Here is an 18,776-nt window from a genome sequence, read left to right as displayed (position 1 = left end):
TCTAACTGGAACTTGCGGTATGGCTGGCTGGCCTATATGTTGGGAGAGAGAACAACTAAGAGGTTCAATGAATTCAGCAAAGTTTTCACAGTGGATGGCAACTTGCGCAGTGGCAAGGGCAAACTGGCACAGCACATAGCAGAAAAGCTAAGTACGTATCTTTGTATAATGTTAAGTATTACTGTAATGCTCTTAATCTCTGAGTATTAATAATCGAGTGTTAGGTATTTGGGGCTAGATTAAAATGTCTAAGATCCCATGATTCCTGCTGACATAGGCTGGCAATGCAGCCATTAAATAGAATAAATGTTGCAATTTCTGTGCTGGTATTATTTTGGCATTTTTGCTGCTGCTGTTGATCCTTTGTTAGAAATGCAGTCTGTTTGTGGGTCCAGAGTCTGAGTCTGATTCAGGCTGGCTTTTGGTGACTGAGGCAAAGCAGGACATTCACAGTTCTAGCATGCTATTAAATGTTAGTTAATAATATATATTTAAACTGATTAACACTTTGAATCTGCATAAACTTATGAATATAAAAGCTCTGAAGAAAAAAGTACTTTCTTTTTTAGATGAGGCATACATGTTAGAGTAGGTATTATCTTGGAAGAGGCATTCCTTCCTGTGTGTAAGAAGAATTCCTCTTCTAAGCAGGTATTTGCCACCAGCCAGTTTGTAAGCACTTATAATTAGTGTTTAAAAAACAATCTAACACCTAATTTGTCATGGTGATCTTATTTAATCAATCAGACTATTTTAATCAGTCTAATTGCTTAATCAGCTAACAGTTGCATCCTTAGTCTTAGATGAGACAATCGTTGTTTTCTCCCCACTCTTTAGCCTAAGTCTTTGATTGCTCCTTTCCAGATATGCGATACTTCCCAGAGGCAGATATTCATTATTTAGACAGGGTCACAGGAGATGGATCAATTCTGGATTCAAAATTCAATGGCAATTGTAGCCTGGAGACATTTTACAATGATCCTAAACATCCAAATGGAAATTCATACCGTCTTCAAGCCTGGTTGTACTGTAACCGCCTTTTGCAGTATGGGGATGCATTGGAACACCTTCTGGCTACAGGTAACTGACTTTGAGTTTTTGGTTCTGAATCAATGGAAGTTTGGTGAATATAACAAAAATAAAACCATAACAGAAAAACATAGCTAGTCAGAAGGCTTCCAGGAGCAGCTCTCAAATATATGTGTATTTGTACATTTAGTTTCTAGGATATATGGTTGAAAATGTTTATATGTATTTCTTTTTAGATGATAGCAGTCAGTTTTAACTGGCTTAGTGGAGTAATTTTACATAAGATTGCAGTACAAATAACTGCACTAATGTTAAAATTAGTAGAATATGCAGTGAAGGCAAGTATTATTGTGTTACTGTTAAAGTATTAACTATATAGAGAATGAATGAGCAAGTAAAAATGAAGAGGATTTATTATTAAGAGGCTAGAAACTTGGCACAAAATAGTTTACAAGTAGGATAGAAAAAGTATTGTAATTTTATCAAATCTTTGTATGACCACCCAGGACCTTTTTCTTTTTTATGTATTGTTTTCTATTTTTCTATATTTTTCTGTTTTCTATTTCTATTGAAATGAAATAAAAATCTTTTTTTTAAAGTAAAAAAAGTAAAATCTTTTTTTTTAAAAAAGATTTTACTACAAATAACGAACTTTAATGTAATCTTTTCTCTAAATTAGACTTGTGTTTCTCATGTGAGGCTTTTTATTTAATTCTAGGGCAAGGAGTAGTGCTGGAACGCTCCCCCTACAGTGACTTTGTATTCTTGGATGCGATGTTTAAGCAAGGCTACATTCAGAAAAGGTGTAAGTAATTTCTTTTTACAAGAAAAAGTTGACAGTAGCTGCTCATGACAATATGATGCTCTTGTAAACAAAAAGCTGAATAATTCATGGAGGTAGTGTGATGCAGTGGTTAGTGCTGAACCGAGACCTGGGTTTGAATCCATACTCCGATCATGAAGCTTAGAGGGTGATTGGCCCATCTCACAAGTTGTTGCGAAAAGCGTGGAATGGGATTCTTATGTTTATGGACACAACTCTGAGCTCACTGGAGGAAGGATGGGGAATATATATTTGAGGAATGGGAAAGCAGGAATGGCCGGTCATTTGTTCTTAGTTTATACCCAAGCTATCGCATGTACATTATTTTCATGCCTCTTTTATCAGTATTTCGTCATTCAACTGATACAGTCGCTGTTTGTCTGTCCCAGTGCCCAGGCCTAACCACCTGGTTACATTTTCCCTTTGCAATGCAAGCCAGAGGAATCATTTTATAAGTCTTCTCTCCATCTCATGGAATGCGTGACACTAGAATTTTGGAAGTAGCTTCTTCTAGGCTGTGTAAATGCAACCAGCAGAACTCAGGCAAAAGAAAATGCTGATGGTGAGGTAATCCAGATTCATAGAATCATAGAGTTGGAAGGGACCACCAGGGTCATCTAGTCCAGCCCCCTGCACAATGCAGGAAATTCACAACTACCTCCCCTCCACACTCCCAGTGACTCCTACTCCATGCTGAGAAGATGGCCAAGATGCCCTTCGTCTCATGATCTGCCTAAGATAATAGAATCAGCGTTGCTGACAGATGGCCATCTAGCCTCTGCTTAAAAACTTCCAGAGAAGGAGAGCTCACCACCTCCTGAGGAAGCCTGTTCCACTGAGGAACCGCTCTAACTGTTAGAAAGTTCTTCCTAATGTTTAGACGGAGACTCTTTTGATATAATTTCAACCCGGTGGTTCTGGTTTGACTTTCTGGGGCAACAGAAAACAATTTGGCAGCATCCTCTAAATGACAGCCCTACAAGTACTTGAAGATGGTTATCATATCACTTGTCTGTCTTCTCTTCAGGCTAAACATACCCAGCTTCTTCAACCTTTCCTTATAGGACTTGGTCTCCAGACCCCTCACCATCTTTGTTGCCCTCCTCTGAACATGTTCTACCTTGTCTACATCCTTCTTAAATTGTGGTGCCCAAAATTGAACACAATACTCTAGGTGAGGTTTAACCAGAGCAGAGTAAAGCAATACCATCTAGTTAAATCTCAGAATTGATGCAGCTAGTGAAGCACCTGGTCAGCACAGAGCTGAATTCATTGTAGAGCATTCATCCAAATAGCATTTTTTCCAAGTTGTCTTTATTGCTATTTGTTTTATGGACACTGCATCACTAGCAGTAAATACCAATGATCCCAAACTGGACCTGAGCCAGATTTTTCTTAGCTCACTTTACTCTTTCAGGTTGTGCCTTTTCCTTACAACCTACTGTGATGAAGTTTCAGCAAGGAAGTACTTCTGATTCCCCACCTTTTTAATCTGGGTTTACCCACCCTTTCATGTTTTCTAGCTTCAAAGCAAGCCCAGAGAGCTCAGTAGCCCACTGCTGTATGAAACAATGTCTCTGTACTGCAGTCTTCTGTTGTACCTTAGACCTGCTAATGTTTTTGAAAAGAGAGGGAGCAAGTTATGCAGTGGGGAGGCTGTTCACTTTATAATCTGTAGGCAATCTTTGTGTATTTGATGTCTTTAATAGCACACCTGCAGTGATAACATTGTCTGAATGTCTGCTTCCAGTTGCTGCTTGGTGTTGATTCTCCCTGGCATATGGGACTATAATAATCTCTTCCACTGATTAATACATTCACTTGCATGTGTCTGGTTTTTCTTTACAGGTGTGGAGCACTATGGAAAGATCAAGCACCTGAGCATTTGTGAGGTCTTGCCTCCTCACCTGGTCATTTATGTTGATGTACCTGTCCCAGAAGTGATGAAGAGGATTGAAGAGAAAGGAAAGGTAAGCTGGGGATAACTGTGCACAAGGAAAGGAAAGGCCTGTGCTGCAGAGCTGTAGAACTTGCTGTACAGTCTGTTCTATTTTCTGACATGTTGTCTCTTCAAGGTGAGGGATTCCGGATATTCTGAAGGAGGTAGGTTAAATTTTAGTGTTTTGTTGATTTTTTTCAGATGTCTTGGATGTTATGTATTTATTTCACCAGCTCAGAGATCTAATAATGAGCCTCTTGGGAAGCCAAAACTTACAGGAAAACTAGCCTTATACCTCCTATAGTGACAAGACAAATGGTGCTGTATGTCTGCAGAGGGAGTTGTTTCTTGTGGTCTTTGAGAAGTAGGCAAGAGTCTCTGAGAACACAGTGTTCTCCGTCAGGATTGAGGTGCTCCAAGCAGGCAGACCCAGTCAAGCTAGCTTGTAGGATATCCGCTTTGAGTCTCAGCAAGAAAGATGGACTGTAAATAAACAGGGTTGCACTTACCTGTAACTGTTGTTCAACGAGTGTCTTCTGTACAGGCATACATCGGCCTGCACCCACATAGGACTGTACTGAAGACACCATGAATATATCTTGGTTCTTGTAGGCTATCCAGGCTGTGTGACCGTGGCAGGCATCTTCAGAGGAGAAATCAAAAGCACAGCAGTGGAGCGCAAGTCACAAGAAAGAATAACACTGAAGGACAGTGTCTCACTGTCCTTCAGTGATACTGTCCTTCAGTGTTACTCCTCTGAAGATGCCTGCGAAACATCAGGAAAGAAAATACCATGACCACGGTCACGCAGCCCGGATAGCCTACAAGAACCGATGAACTCTGACCGTGAAAGCCTTCTACAAAATATATCTTGCTTTGGGAAGAAGGTTCTCTCCACTCATGACCTGCCTGTTCCAGCACAGCAAGGGCAAGCTAGTGTTCCTGCTCTGATTCTTTCTTGTGACTTGCGCTCCACTGCTGTGCTTTTGATTTCTTCAGTTCCTCTTTGAAATTTATCCTAGCCTACCAATGCTCTTTTTTCTTATCCCTCTCGTAAAAAAAAAGAAAACAAACCTGCCTACTTGCAGCTTTCCTTCTTGTTTCCTTTCTCCCTCGCACTGGCAAGGTAGGAGGCAGGAAGGAGCAGTAGGTGTGCGATGTGCAGCTGCATCCTTAACTTTGGTAAAGTTGGCAGACTAACGCCAAGGCAGTATATTGCCAGAAGACTGAAATCTGGTAGCGCCTGCCTCTCTTGGCTTTGAAGAATTGCATGAGCCAATGAGCAGTCCATCTGACTCTTCACCCCAGACAGATGCCCCAGCCCAACTCCACAACAGACCCAGATGTGTGGCACAGAAAGTGTCTCTCAGAAGGTTCTGAAATGATGGGCAGTGCCATGAGCAATGTCACCTCTGTATCCCTCTTTCTCAGGCAATGGCTTGGGAGCCAGCATCGGCTTCACCAACTGTGACTGGGCACATTGAATTTGTGTTCCCTCCCCCACCATTATGATTGGGGGATCCCTTCACCCTCATTTTTCTCTGCAAAACAATTGCCCATGACTTAAGCGGGGCCTTTGAAAAAGGGGTGAAAGGACTCACGAATCCAAGCACACCAGGGAATACTTTTCAACTACCTCCTCATCCCCTCAATCTTCTCAGGAATTCAGCATTCAAAAAAGGACTTCCTCCGATAATTCTGCTTGGGAGTGTCTTGGGAGGAACGTGTCCATTCTAGAAGGCAGCAAGTTGCTCTTTAGCCATTTTCATATGAATGAACAGCAGGTGGAGCTGCCATCAGCCGCTCTCACGTTGTGCCCTATGCAGATAATCCTGATGCATTTCATGATACGTGGGGAAGGCGCCAAAAAGGAAAGATGGTTTGTGAATAGAAATTGCCTCCTTGGGCTGCTCTTCCTCTGGGCTATTTCATGACTTTTTTTTTTTTTTTTACCTTTCTGGCTAAAGCCACATCTTATCAATTCTACTATTAGTATCAGTGAATATCCTTGTGGTTACTTTTAGTTCAACTAACCCGCCAGGTTTTGTTTTAGCTCACTGTTTATGCTGCCCTGTTCAGCCTTGCATAACAGTGCCAGTGGTTTGGACGGTCACAAACTTCCTGTCTGGATCCCTGATATGTACTTGATTCTGGGGAGAGAGGCCATGAGAGTAATGGATGTACAGAGTCATTGTGCTGTATAAATAGTAATGGTAACTACCCAACATACTTGATGTCCTGTCCTTAGTGTCAGGCTGAAAAGGATGTGCGGTGTTTGAAAGTAGAAAAAAGCATTTTCTTTCCTGAAGCCTACAAGCTGCTCTTTTTCTAGCTATGTGCCAGTGAACACACATGAACGCATGAGTGGTAAGCTGCAGTACTGCAGTCCAAGCTCTGCTCACGACCTGAGTTCGATCCCAACGGAAGTTGGTTTCAGGTAGCCGGCTCAAGGTTGACACAGCCTTCCATCCTTCCAAGGTTGGTAAAATGAGTCATAAGAACATAAGAAAGGCCCTGATGGATCAGACCAAGGCCCATCAAGTCCAGCAGTCTGTTCACACAATGACCAACCAGGTGCCTTTAGGAAGCCACAAACAAGAGTCCCCAGCTTGCTGGGGGTAAAAGGAAGATGACTGGGGAAGGCACTGGCAAACCACCCCGTAAACAAAGTCTGCCTAGAAAACATTGGGATGTGACGTCACCCCATGGGTCAGGAATGACCCGGTGCTTGCACAGGGGACCTTTACTTGTATATATCTGATGTCATGAGTTAGGACTCACAAAAGCTTATGCAAGAATTAACATTAGTCTTTAAGGTTGCACTGGATTCCTGTTTAGTGGTGCATGAAGTAACTTTTTTCTTCTCACTTGTCAACTGGTACCTTTTAAGATGCAAGTGGAGGTAGTGTCCATTCTGTCTTTAAAGGCTCAGTTTGTCTTTTTTAATGTAATGCTGATAGCTAAGAGCTTTAAATGGTCAGAGGACTTGAGAAACTTTGTCAGACAGACGATAGCATGAATACCTTTGTTTTCTTTTCAGCCATATGAAAAGAAGGTGTCGCCTGCTTATCTTCAGAGCATTGAAGACAGCTATAAGAAATCTTTTCTGCCAGAAATCAGGTCAGTGAATGTATGTACATATGTGAACAGAATTGTTTGCTCATTAATGATGCTTTTGGTGCTCTGTTGACTATCCTTGGATCGGTCTGTGAGTTCTTAGAATGCAGCCAATCATTGCCTTCTCACATTCTAATCACTCCTCAGCAGCTTTCTGTACCTACCTGTTTTTGTTGCTAAAACAAAGGTGTGTGACACTTTGAAGACTAACAGGTTTATTGTGGCATTTCATGGTCTAGAGCAGGGGTAGGCAAACTGCGGCTCGAGAGCCGCATGCGGCTCTTTGGCCCCTTGAGTGCGGCTGTGGGCTGCAGGATCGCGGCCGCCCACCCGAGAGAAGCCACCTTCCCCGGGCGCGGGGGGGGGGGCTGGCTTCCTTCGGCGGAGGATCGGGGCTGCATGTCGCAGCGGAGGAGATCCTGGCGTCCCTTCCCTGCCCCAGCTGGGCTCTGCGCACACACAGAAGTCCCGCAAAAGTTCTCCGCCTTTCTGCCAGCCCAGAGCTGCTGCCACACCTGGGGGCGGAGCGGATCTTTGCAACGTGCTGGCCCGAGCACCGGGGAGAAGGAGGGAGGCCCTGATCCAGCAAACACACACCCTTCCCCGCCTTCCTCACCTGCAAGCTCCAGCGCGTCTCCCTCGTGGGCTGCCCTTCCCTTCCGCCGCTGGAGAACGCCAGCGAGAGGGGAGGGGGGGAGGACATCCCTCCGCCTTCCTCCTCCTCTTCTTCCTCCTCCTGCTCCTCCTCCTCAGAGGCCGAGGTGCTGAGGAGGGGCGGACGGGCGGACGGCAGGACTGCCGGGGAGGAAAGGAAGGAAAGAGCCCAGGCGGCGATGAGGAGGCCGAGAGGCGAGCGCGGGAGGCCGAGGCGGCCAGGATGCGCCAGGGCGGTCGGGGAGATGCAAGGCCATTGTTCACATTAAGTGTTTGGCAGTCATTGTCATGATTTCATTTTATGGATACCTTACTTACAATTTAATTTTTATCAATAAATAAGATCATTATTAAGTATGATATCAAGTTTTATTCCGTGTACCTATAATTTAATTAAGGTTTATTAAGTTAATAAACAGTGTACCTACCTATATAGTTTAAGAAATTTGGCTCTCAAAAGAAATCTCAATCATTGTACTGTTGATATTTGGCTCTGTTGACTAATGAGTTTGCCGACCACTGGTCTAGAGCAGTGGTTCTCAAACTTTTCGGGCCACCGCCCCCTTGGTTCCACAAACTCAACCCCAGCGCCCCCTACCCTATCCAACAACACAGTTGAAGGGGCCCACCTCTAGCCCCCCTGCTTCCCCCTTACCTCTTAGTGCCCCCCTAGGTAATCCCCTCCCCAGGGGGTGGTACTGCGCACTTTGGGAACCACTGGTCTAGAGTTTGCTTCGTATGAAGTGTATGCTTAGTTGATGGAGGTTTGTATGTAGATGTAGAGAAAGCAGTCGGATCCAAATACCCTATATGACATGCAAGACATTTCTGTATAAAACTCATATATACCCTAGAGAAGCAAAGTGACTGCTCACAACAGCAGCAGTTGCTGGAGACAGCGTTATTACTTTTTCTAAACTAATTAATAGGAATTAATGTGGGTAGTGGGTGAGAAATGCCTCAACTTTCATTCAGCCAAGTCTGTGCCTGTTGGCTGGGTACACTGTTACCAACACCTGTGGTTTCCTCTCCCTGAGGGCAATATGATACTGGCAAGTCATGCTGCTCCAAAGCAGAGGTCCCCCTGCACTATTCTTTGTTACCTTCTAATGGGCAAGGTCAGAGGCCTTTTCCGCATGCATCGCTTACCCCAGTTTTTCCACGTGGTCGGTCTGAAAGGCTTGGAATTGCATTCCAAGATTTTTGTCTTGATGCCTCCTTTGTGACATTGTGGTGCACGCTCCCCCACTTCCCCATAATTTTTTTTGTGTTCATGCACTCTAGCGCTGATGCACACTACCATTAGACGGGAAAACACACGTGTCTCATCTGCCATTATATATGTTTGGAAAAGTTGCACTCAAACTGGATGCCCTGAACTGAAGGGGAGCGCAGAGCTCTTTGGAGAGGTGAAATTGACCAGCGCTTGCCTGCCCCTCCTCTGCTCCCTTGCAAATCTAAGAATTTCTTTGTCCAGCGCTTGCCTGCCCCTCCTCTGCTCCCTTGCAAATCTAAGAATTTCTTTGTCAATTTCACCCGAAATTGAATTGCGGCTCTCTCTCTGTCCCAGAATTTGCAAAACTCTCCACTTAAACCAACAAGTCCAGCAACAGCACTTTGCCTGGTGCTCTTTCTTGAAATGCACTGACTCAGTTGCCTCAAACCAAAGCACAATCCAGAATCCACAATGCAGAAAGGGGGGGTTATTCTTGTGTTTATGCACACGTTCAATCCAGTGTTAGATTTCTAATTTTGTCAAAAACAATTAAAAAATGGGGGAATTCATTTTCTGTTTTCCTCAGAGGGTTTTATCAAGCAACTTTCTGAACTTACTGGCTTTCCCAGTGTGTAAGGAGAAGCTCAGGGTAGTAGACTTACAGCCCAGGGGAATGCAGAAGGGGGGTTATTCTTGCTTCATGCATCCATTAGATCCAGCATTAATCTTCTTGTCCAAAAATTAAAAAAAATAGGGAGGGAAATGGGTGGAGGGAGAGGAGACAAGCAAAACAGTGGGCGTGAACAAGGGAAGGGTGTTTGGTGGGGCAGAGACATAAAGACCATTTCATGAAGTTCGCATGCTGGAGGACAGCTGGCTTGGAAACAGGGGGGAAAACATCATGGTAAAAGGGCTCAGGAAAATAACCGAGGAAAAATGATGGGAAAATGTTTCTGACACCAAATGGAGGGGGAAATGTGCTGAAATGAAAAAAATAAAATGTAGTTTATGACGGCATGAAACATTCTTGTGGAAAAGGCCAGACTGCTCTATTCTGTAGCATAGCAAACATTGTTGGCTGCTAAGGCTGTTAAAAGTTTTTTTTCTAGTTTGGTAAATGTCTTGCAAATGACCTTCCTAATGTTTTTTCAGTATTGGGATTGTAACAAGGGCTTCTCTTGTTCTTGGTTTACTAAAATAAAACCTAAAATAGGTTTCTTCCCTTAATTATTATTAGTTTCATTCCAGTTCTTTGGATTTGTTTAGTGTGTTTTGAAGGATGGCTTAATAATCGGGTTAGTGTTCTGCTGTTTCCATTTGTCTATTATTTGCCTTTGTGGCTTGTTTTATACTTCTGTTTGCAGTTGTCTTGTCCTTCATAAGTTCAGCTTGGGGTATTACCCTCTTCTTGTGGATTTCTTTCTTTTTGACTTCTCTAGGACACTTTGAAGTTCTGACCTAAGAAGCCCCACTCCTTCTCCACCTCCTTTCCGTTACACCATCCTGTAAAGACTCTTTCTCTGGATCCTTTTCATCTTCTATTAATAGCACTGTTCTTATTTGCTTTTTAATAGTTGTACTGCTTGTCTTCCTCACTTCTTAAAAAAAAAGAAGAATCCAATAGGCCCTATTTTCCTGTCTGTTTTCTTCAGTGGCACCGCTTTTTAAACCACCCTCCTTGTGAGTTCTGCTACCCCTGTTTATCTTCTGATTTTTTTTAAAGCCATCTTTGTTTGTATGAAATGAAGTATTTCCTATGTTAGCTGTACAGCTCAGTGACTATTTTGTGGGTCTGGGAAAACCAGTACTGAATTGCAACTGGTTTCTAGCATCAAGAAAATTTCATGGAGTCGGTCCAAGAGGGCATAGTCGGCTTGGTGTGAGAAAGGCTTATTCACAGCAGAGTGAATCTGAAACAGTGATATTTTATCTCTTTCAGGATTGACTCTCCTATTAATATTTGCTAGGATATTTTCTAAAGCAGTTTTGGGGGACGGGGGGAGGCAAAAATACCGTGTTCCCTCTTCTCCGCTGAGGATGTTGTCAAAATGTTGCACTCCCGTGTGGGAGGATGACTGAGATACGCCCAGGGCCTTCGGAAGATTGGGATTTACGTTTTGTAGTAACTGTTCCTGGTGATTTTAAATTAACATTTGTATTTTCTGAATCCAAGGATTTAACATTAGACTTTTTATTTCTAGTGAGACCTCTGAGGTTTTGCAGTATACAGCTAGTGAGGCTGAAGAAATGGATATAGTAAGTATGGTTGGTGGGTTGTTTCTGTGTCTTGGACTTCCTCCGGCAGGAGGGTTCACTCCCCCCCTTTTTTTGCTGATCTCTCCGAAACCTTAATTATTTGAGCACAGGGATTTTTTTCTTTTGTTGATAGAGTGGGGCTTATGTGTTTGAGATTTCATCCTGATTCAAGAAGGGCTAAATTGATTAGGGGTTAGGCCCAAAGAACTATGACTACAGTGATTGTCAGAGAGCAGAGACATTGAAAGCTGAGGTTAGAGGAGGTCAGGTTAGCAAAAGGGAAGCTGGGAGGGGCTAGCCTAGGGTAGGGGTCGAGAGTTGTTGTGACCGCAGTCAGCATCAGCAAGACATTGACCCTCTGATTATTTCTGGAAGCAGAAAGTGACTTCGCTGTATCCAAAATAAAATTTTGGTACAGCTTCAGTATAAGATACTCTCAGTTTTTCAAGACAGAGTCAGGATAAACTTGTGAGGGTTTTTTTAATGGTGCTTCAGAAGACCTTGATTCTTCCATTCTTGAGGTGGTAAGGGATGGTAAGCTGCAGTATTGCAGTCCAAAGCTTTGCTCACGACATGAGAGAAAATGTCGGGATGTGACGTTACCCCATGGGTCAGGAATGACCCTGTGCTTGCACAGGGGACCTTTACCTTTTTATATAAGATGAGGAATGATAAGGACAAATTATTGCCATTCAATAAACTTTCGTTTGGGAGGGAAAAGTTTTTCCTGGCTTTAATGTAAGGAGAGGACCTTTAGCTCGACAGGTTTTGCAGCTAGCAAGTTCCAAATTCAATCTTTGGCATCACTTTTCAAAAGAATCTTTCAGGTAGCAAACAACGGGAAAGGCCTTTCTCTGTCTGAAATATAGGAGAGCTGCTGCAAATCAGAGTGGGCAGCACTGAGTAAGATGCCCCCAACTGTCTGACTTAATATAAGGCATCTTCATATGTTTGTATATATGAGAAATTTATTTTGCATTTTATCCCAGCCTTCCTCCGAGGAGCTATGAGTGGTTCATGTGGCTTCTCTCCTCCGAATTTAACCTCACAACAGTCCTGTGAACCACACTGAAACAGAATACCTATCCTGATTGGTTATTGCAGAAGGATGAATATAGTTCATGATGAATATAGTTTCTAACCAAAATTTTTGCTGAATAGGGATGTTAAATGCATTTAGAATCATAGGATCATAGAGTTGGAAGGGACCACCAAGGTCATCTAGTCCAACCCCCTGCACAATGCAGGAAATTCACAACTACCTCCCCCACACAAACCCAGTGACCCCTACTCCATGCCCAGAAGATGGCCAAGATGCCCTCCCTCTCATCATCTGCCTAAGGTCACAGAATCAGCATTGCTGACAGATGGCCATCTAGCCTCTGCTTAAAAACCTCCAGGGAAGGAGCACTTGCTACCTCCTGAGGAAGCCTGTTTCACTGAGGAACCGCTCTAACAGTTAGAAATGTCTTCCTAATGTTTAGATGGAAACTCTTTTGATTCAATTTCAACCCGTTGGTTCTGGTCCGACCTTCTGGGGCAACAGAAAACAACTCGACACCCTCCTCTATATAACAGCCCTTCAAGTACTTGGTTATCATGTCCCCTCTCAGTCTTCTCCTCTTCAGGCTAAACATAGGAATACCAGATGAACAAGGTGAAACTAGGTGGTTACTGTTGGGAGTCCTAGAATGACCAGGTTTTTCTCTGGAAGTCAGTGGTAGAGATGAAGCTGCATAGTGTAATTATATTAAATCTTAAATACAGAGTGCAATCAGTGATTGATGTAAAAGGCTGATACCTGTATGCCTTTAGTCCATTTAATGAATTATGTATATTGTGCTAGCCTTTTGAACAGAAGAGCCATGCTGGATCAGACCAAAGGCCCATCTAGTCCAAAGGTCAATTTGAGGGCGGGAATTGCTCAGTTGCTTATTTCCTTGCTAACTTGACACTCAAATGGAATTTCTCATCATTGAATAAAACACTTTCTACATTTTTTTCCAGTCCACTTCATGCTTCAGGTGAACATTGAATGAGTTCTAACTGCCCTCCCCCCATAACTAGCAATGGAAAACCACATCAAACATTTTTCTCTTTACAGGTCATTGAAGATATTGAGTGCCAGAAGTTCGATAAGGAGCCTTGGATAGAGCAAAATGATGTTTCTCTTCATCATTTGAGGAAACTGTAAGGGCTAGCTGTTCCAGCAAGTTTCATTTCATTCTGCAGCTTTGCTACTAATGTCCAAACCCTACAAAATATACGCCCCTCCACCAATCCTGCGGAGGAAGGTTCAGTACAGTCTTTCCCAGTATACACAGACTCTAGAGCAGTGGTTCCCAAATGACTGATAAGCCCAGGCAGGCTTTTCTGAATTAAAAACCCAAGATGCCTACCTCCTGTGCTTATGCTTTGGAAGGCGGCAAGCACAGGTAAATGCCTTCTTCAGAGACTCCATGGGCAGCCTTCTTAGTGGCCAACTCATCCTGTCTCTGCATTCTTTGCAAGTCCCTGATGTTGGGTTTACAGTCAAAAAATGAAACCAGAAGGAAGGGAAAAGGTTAAAGCAGTGGTGGTCAGCTTTGTAGCTTGTGGAGAGCGACACTTGTGGTTACCATCAGCCAAACAGCCATAAGACTACTATATATGCCCTATTCACTACTCTACCAAACACAATAATATAAGCTATTAATTTTAACTTAAAAGGTTATGGTTATATATTTATCTGATTACTGAGACTGTAGGACCGTCTCTCCCCACCCCTGTTGAACCTTAATCGCTGCCTTGTGTACCTGGTGTGAGGGGAAGGACTTTCCTCTCTGCCTTCTTGCTCTATCTCCAACATGAGGCATAGCAGTTCTACTTCTGTCCCTGGCACAAGGCCCACAGCTTAGGAGGCTCACTGCTTCCCTTTTCTCTTGCCCCTCTGGCGGCTGCTGTTTCAAGGTGCAAACCTCCAGCCCTAGAGAGCAATGGCCGTGTCCACTTTTCTGAAACACGGGTAGGGATATTTATCAAGGGATGTTATTTACCTTCATGCTATGAAAAGCTTCAGCTGCCTATTTCCATGTATTAAGCTCTTTTAAGGGAAGAAGACTTTTTTCCCCACAAGCTTGTTAGCAGCCTTAAATTTGGGGCAGGTGCCACGTTAGGCAACGGTGCTCAGAAGAGCCACAGGTAGCATGTCGAAGAGCCACACATGACTCCTGAGCCACTGAATATCACTGGGCTAAAGTATTTTATTTATTTTTAAATTTATAGCCCGCCCTCATCCCCAGCAAGCCAGGCTCAGGGCGGGTAACGATTAAAAACATAAGATATATAAAATACATGAAATCATCAGCATCATAAAAACCATAATCTTAATAAATCAATACTCAGATGGCCATAAATGTGCCTAGGTGCCACAGTGTAATAAATATCAGCAGTTCAGCCCCCCACAGATTTCAAGAGTGGGGGGCAGGTTGGGGAGGCCAGTAAAGATGAATCCTCCCGCGGCAGTCTTCGGTTATAGGCCCGGCGGAATAGCTCCGTTTTGCAGGCCCTGCAGAACTCCTTAAGATCCCGCAGGGATCTAGCTAGGTGAAATTGAATTAACTTGTAAGTAGGAAGAGAATTGAAGGAAGGGCAATACACACACAGGGTCAGGATGCATTGGTGGAAGCTGGGTGGGAGAAGGCAGAGTGTGATGTAGAAGCAGGGTGCATCCTCCCCCATCCCCCCAGTAATTCAGCCTTGTTTCAAAGTCATTTTCTGCCCAGTGTAGGTGGACTGTGCTGTTTGGGGGGGCGGTGCCCATGGGATATAGTATAAATGTAACTTGCTACAGAATCCTTTGCAGAGGCAAAAGAAGTTGCTGTTTGGCAACATTCTAGCTTTGCTTAAAAATATTAGAACTTACTTGCTGAGCATCCAGCTAGCCTGGTATTCTGATCCCAGTCACTGCTGGCCAGACACCTGCAGACAGCTAACAAGCTGAGCGTGGAAGCAGCAGCCCTCCCCATTGCTTTGTCCCTGGCACACAGAGGTAAGCTGCTCCCATTCCTGGAGGATCCATTTAGTTATCATGCCTAACACCTACTTTCACTTATTAGTCACTCCAAATACCCTCCCCACCAATAAATGTGAAAATAGCAAGCCTCCAGGAAGAGCGGAAGCTTGGGAGCACAGGTGATTTGCTTAGAATCAGCTAGCTGTAGAATCCACCAGAGGATTCTAAGTGAGGATAAACATAAGAACATAAGAAAAGCCCTGCTGGATCAGACCAAGGACCATCAAGTCCAGCAGTCTAGAGTAGCCAACCAGGTGCCTCTAGGAAGCCCCCAAACAAGACGACTGCAGCAGCACCATCCTGCCTGTGTTTCACAGCACCTAGTATATTTGGCTCTGATCCTGGAGAGAATAGGTATGCATCATGACTAGTATCCATTTTTACTAGTAGCCATGAATACTCCTCTCCTCCATTAACATTTCCACTCCCCTCTTAAAGCCTTCCAAGTTGGCAGCAATCACCACATCCTGGGGCAGGGAGTTCCACAATTTAACTATGCATTGTGTAAAGAAATATTTCCTTTTATCAGTTTTGAATCACCCTCCAGATTCAGCAGATGACCCCCCCTGTGGCCTGCTTTTCCTATTGCCGGACGCCTTATTTTGCAGTGATTTTTAGTAATCCATTGTGCTCATGGAGGGGAAGGGATGTTTCACCTTCCCCCAAACACACACTTCCCTTCCACAAAAGTACATTTTCCCCACGGTGTGTCTGAAGCTACTGAAAGCTTTCTCTTGATTAATGGGGGTAACCAGGTTTCCCTTCCTCCTCCTTCAGTGTAGAGGACAAGATAACATTGCTCCGTCCTTTGAGCGTTCCATTCTACATCCCTGAAATCACGCTAGGAGGCCTCGACCTTGACAAAGCATATCACCAATACAGGGCGGTAAGTGGGCATTTTAAGACTGCACTTCTGCCAAAGATGGGCTCATGAGATGGAATTGTTACCTGGGCTTAATTTAAACATGGCGCTTGTAAGGCAAAAGTGGCTTTCCCGTGTGACTTTGGGCTTGCACAGCGCATGGATTGGGCTGCAGCCTGTGCAGAGCAGCTATGCTGTGTGAGGGCAGGGTCCTGCAGGAAAATGCTTTTGCCTCGCCCGAATCGCCTTAATCCAGCCACTGCAGGAAGGATTTGCACGTGACCAGTCTGTGATGCCCACTCGGTGTGTGCCAAAGTCTACCCTTCTGTAAGGCCACGTGAGCCTGTTGAGCCCCTTTCTGATGGAGGTTGCGATCATATGATGTATGTGTTGGGTTGTAAGCCCGCAGCCAGGGCTGCCACCTGTATCCTTGGACAACGCCTAGCTACTTTAGATGGTTTATAAAACCATGGTGTTTATAAATTGGCCATTTGCAATTCATGTTTATTACTGTGCAGTGTCAAGCCCGTGGCTCCTTCGATTCAAGAACTGCAGAGCAAGTCATTTGGTCCCGATGGCTGACCTTTAGACATGGCTTTGAGAAGAGAGTATAGCTGCCCAACCAACACATACAGGCTTTTCTGTTTTGGCACTCTCCCATTTTTAGGATTTCCAGTTTAGTAGAGTGCTGAGAGCTCCGTGGCGCAGAGTGGTAAGCTGCAGTACTGCAGGCAAAAGCTCTGCTCACGACCTGAGTTCGATCCCGACGGAAGTCGGTTTCAGGTAGCCGGTCAAGGTTGACTCAGCCTTCCATCCTTCCGAGGTAGGTAAAATGAGTACCCAGCCTGCTGGGGGTAAAGGGAAGATGACTGGGGAAGGCAATGGCAAACCACCCTGTAAACATAGTCTGTCTAATAAACGTTGGGATGTGACGTCACCCCATGGGTCAGGAATGACCGGGTGCTTGCATAGGGGACTACTTTTACTTTAGAGTGCTGAGAATTCTCTGCTCGCATGCTCTAGCTTCACTTGGGGAACTACAGCTCCCAGGGTTCCCTGAGGAGTGTCTGCCTGCCAGATTAGTTTGTCGTTGTATTTAGACATGCTTGGAGAGGAAGGCTATGCTGAGCTCTGGTGACAAAAGGGCCCTTCGATTGACTTCCTTTCCTTTCTCTGCAGCTTCCAGGCCGCAAATATGCTTTTGGTTATAATGCTGATGTGGGAGACAAGTGGATTTGGCTGAAATAAAACTCCTTGGGAGAAGTGGAAATGTATATTTGACCACGGAACTAGGATGACGATAATGATGATGAAGCGCCTGTTAATCATCCAGCCCATTCCACCCCCACAGGGTGCTTGGTGCACAAGAAGATACCAGGGTGTAGAATTACCTTGTTGCAGAAAGTGCATCCTTCCCAAGGATGTTCTGAAATGCATCTCGCTAGGAAGAGTTACGTAATTAGTGTGACGGGTAGGCTTGGTGATTTAAAATGAGATCTCATCATCAAAACTGTGGCTTAATGTGTCCTAGGACCGTGACTGGATGTCAGTAAAATAAAATCCTTGGCTAGCATCACTTTTCAAGTGAGCATTTTTGTGTGTGGCTGTCTGTGCAATTCAACCCAGATCCTTCTTGACCTACACCAGATTTTCAAAGGCTCAACCTGGATGTAGACAATTCTGTCCTAAAAGCTGGGCAGCCACTTCGGTGCAAGGGTTGCGGTGAGCCTTTCTTTCAGCCTAATTCACCTCAGTGTAGTGTGGTGGGGAACAGCAGGGCAAGGGAAGGAGATGAATGTGTGCGTTCTTCCAAACTGCTTTGTGGCAGGGTGAGATACAGATGAACTGATCCTAAAGTAATTCCTGCTGCTGAAAGCGGCTCGGCCACTAGGAATCAGATGACCTGAATTGTCGCTTCAAGACTGTGAGCCAGTGCTTGCTCCACTTGTTTAAGTGGCGGTCTAACGCTTGGAAAAGGCTTAGTACTAGGTGGGATTATACACTGTTCTTGTCCAACCACCCCCTCCCTACCCAGATACAAAGACATTTTGAATAAAGCCACTTCACATTTATTTAAAAGGAGAAAAAATTTTTTCACACAGTTTGACGTCAGGGCAGGGATGGAACCAACGCTGGGGCAGGAGCAAGCCACTGTATTGAAAAGGGAGGAGTCCCTATTTATATATTTATAGATATGTTCACATCAGTAGCAGTGAAAAGCAAGTGGAGACCAGTGGCTTCTCATAAATTACATTTGCACAAAGTGGAGTGGCTGGGGAGGGTGCTGGATGCCCGGCTCTTGCTCCAGAGCGAGGCATGGCGGTTTCCCACAGCTATCTGCTAGTAAAGTACCCTTGCTGGGAGGTGGTTGGGTGGCTGGATTGCAAGGGCAGGACCGATCCTCCTTCCCCCCCCCCCCCGGTAAAGACCAGCTCCCTCGTTAGTCTCCTGCCACCCAGTGGAAAGTTGCCACTCCTCCTCTGCTGCAGCCATCTGAAAAAGACCTGCTTGACTGTAGTTCACCATCTCCATCCCCAGGACTTCCTCTGTTCCTTTCAACATCTGATGTTCCTTCTCCATTAACCCTGCCGTGCCTTTGAGAAGGGGTGGATGGGTGGGTGGGGAGTGAAAAGAGATGTTTTCAGTCTCTGTGGACCTTTCCACTTCTGAACACCATCCTTTCTGTTGCATTAAAAAAAGGAGCGTCGGATGGAAGGGCATGATGGGTCTGTGGCTCGGAAGGGAACCTCACCGGGCTTGAGCTGGTTTGCGTTCGTATCTCCCAGTTGGCAAATAGGACCTTTTCCCTTTCATGGGGTACCTTTC

At 44.6% G+C, this 18,776-nt stretch overlaps 1 protein-coding gene across 1 annotated transcript; it reads left to right on the top strand.

Annotated features, from left to right (window-relative positions):
- Positions 1-17,245, top strand: NDUFA10 (NADH:ubiquinone oxidoreductase subunit A10). The gene is made up of 9 exons (XM_056860561.1): positions 1-151; positions 865-1,080; positions 1,748-1,834; positions 3,701-3,822; positions 6,832-6,911; positions 10,980-11,034; positions 13,139-13,224; positions 15,866-15,974; positions 17,130-17,245. The coding sequence occupies exons 1-9, from the start codon at positions 37-39 to the stop codon at positions 17,196-17,198; spliced, it is 939 nt and encodes a 312-aa protein (XP_056716539.1). The 5' UTR covers positions 1-36; the 3' UTR covers positions 17,199-17,245.
- Positions 17,246-18,776: the final 1,531 nt, after the last annotated feature.

This window comes from Euleptes europaea, chromosome 14 (genome assembly GCF_029931775.1).
Source record: "Euleptes europaea isolate rEulEur1 chromosome 14, rEulEur1.hap1, whole genome shotgun sequence".
Classification (NCBI taxonomy): domain Eukaryota; kingdom Metazoa; phylum Chordata; class Lepidosauria; order Squamata; family Sphaerodactylidae; genus Euleptes; species Euleptes europaea.
This window is presented reverse-complemented; position numbering and strand designations above follow the sequence as displayed.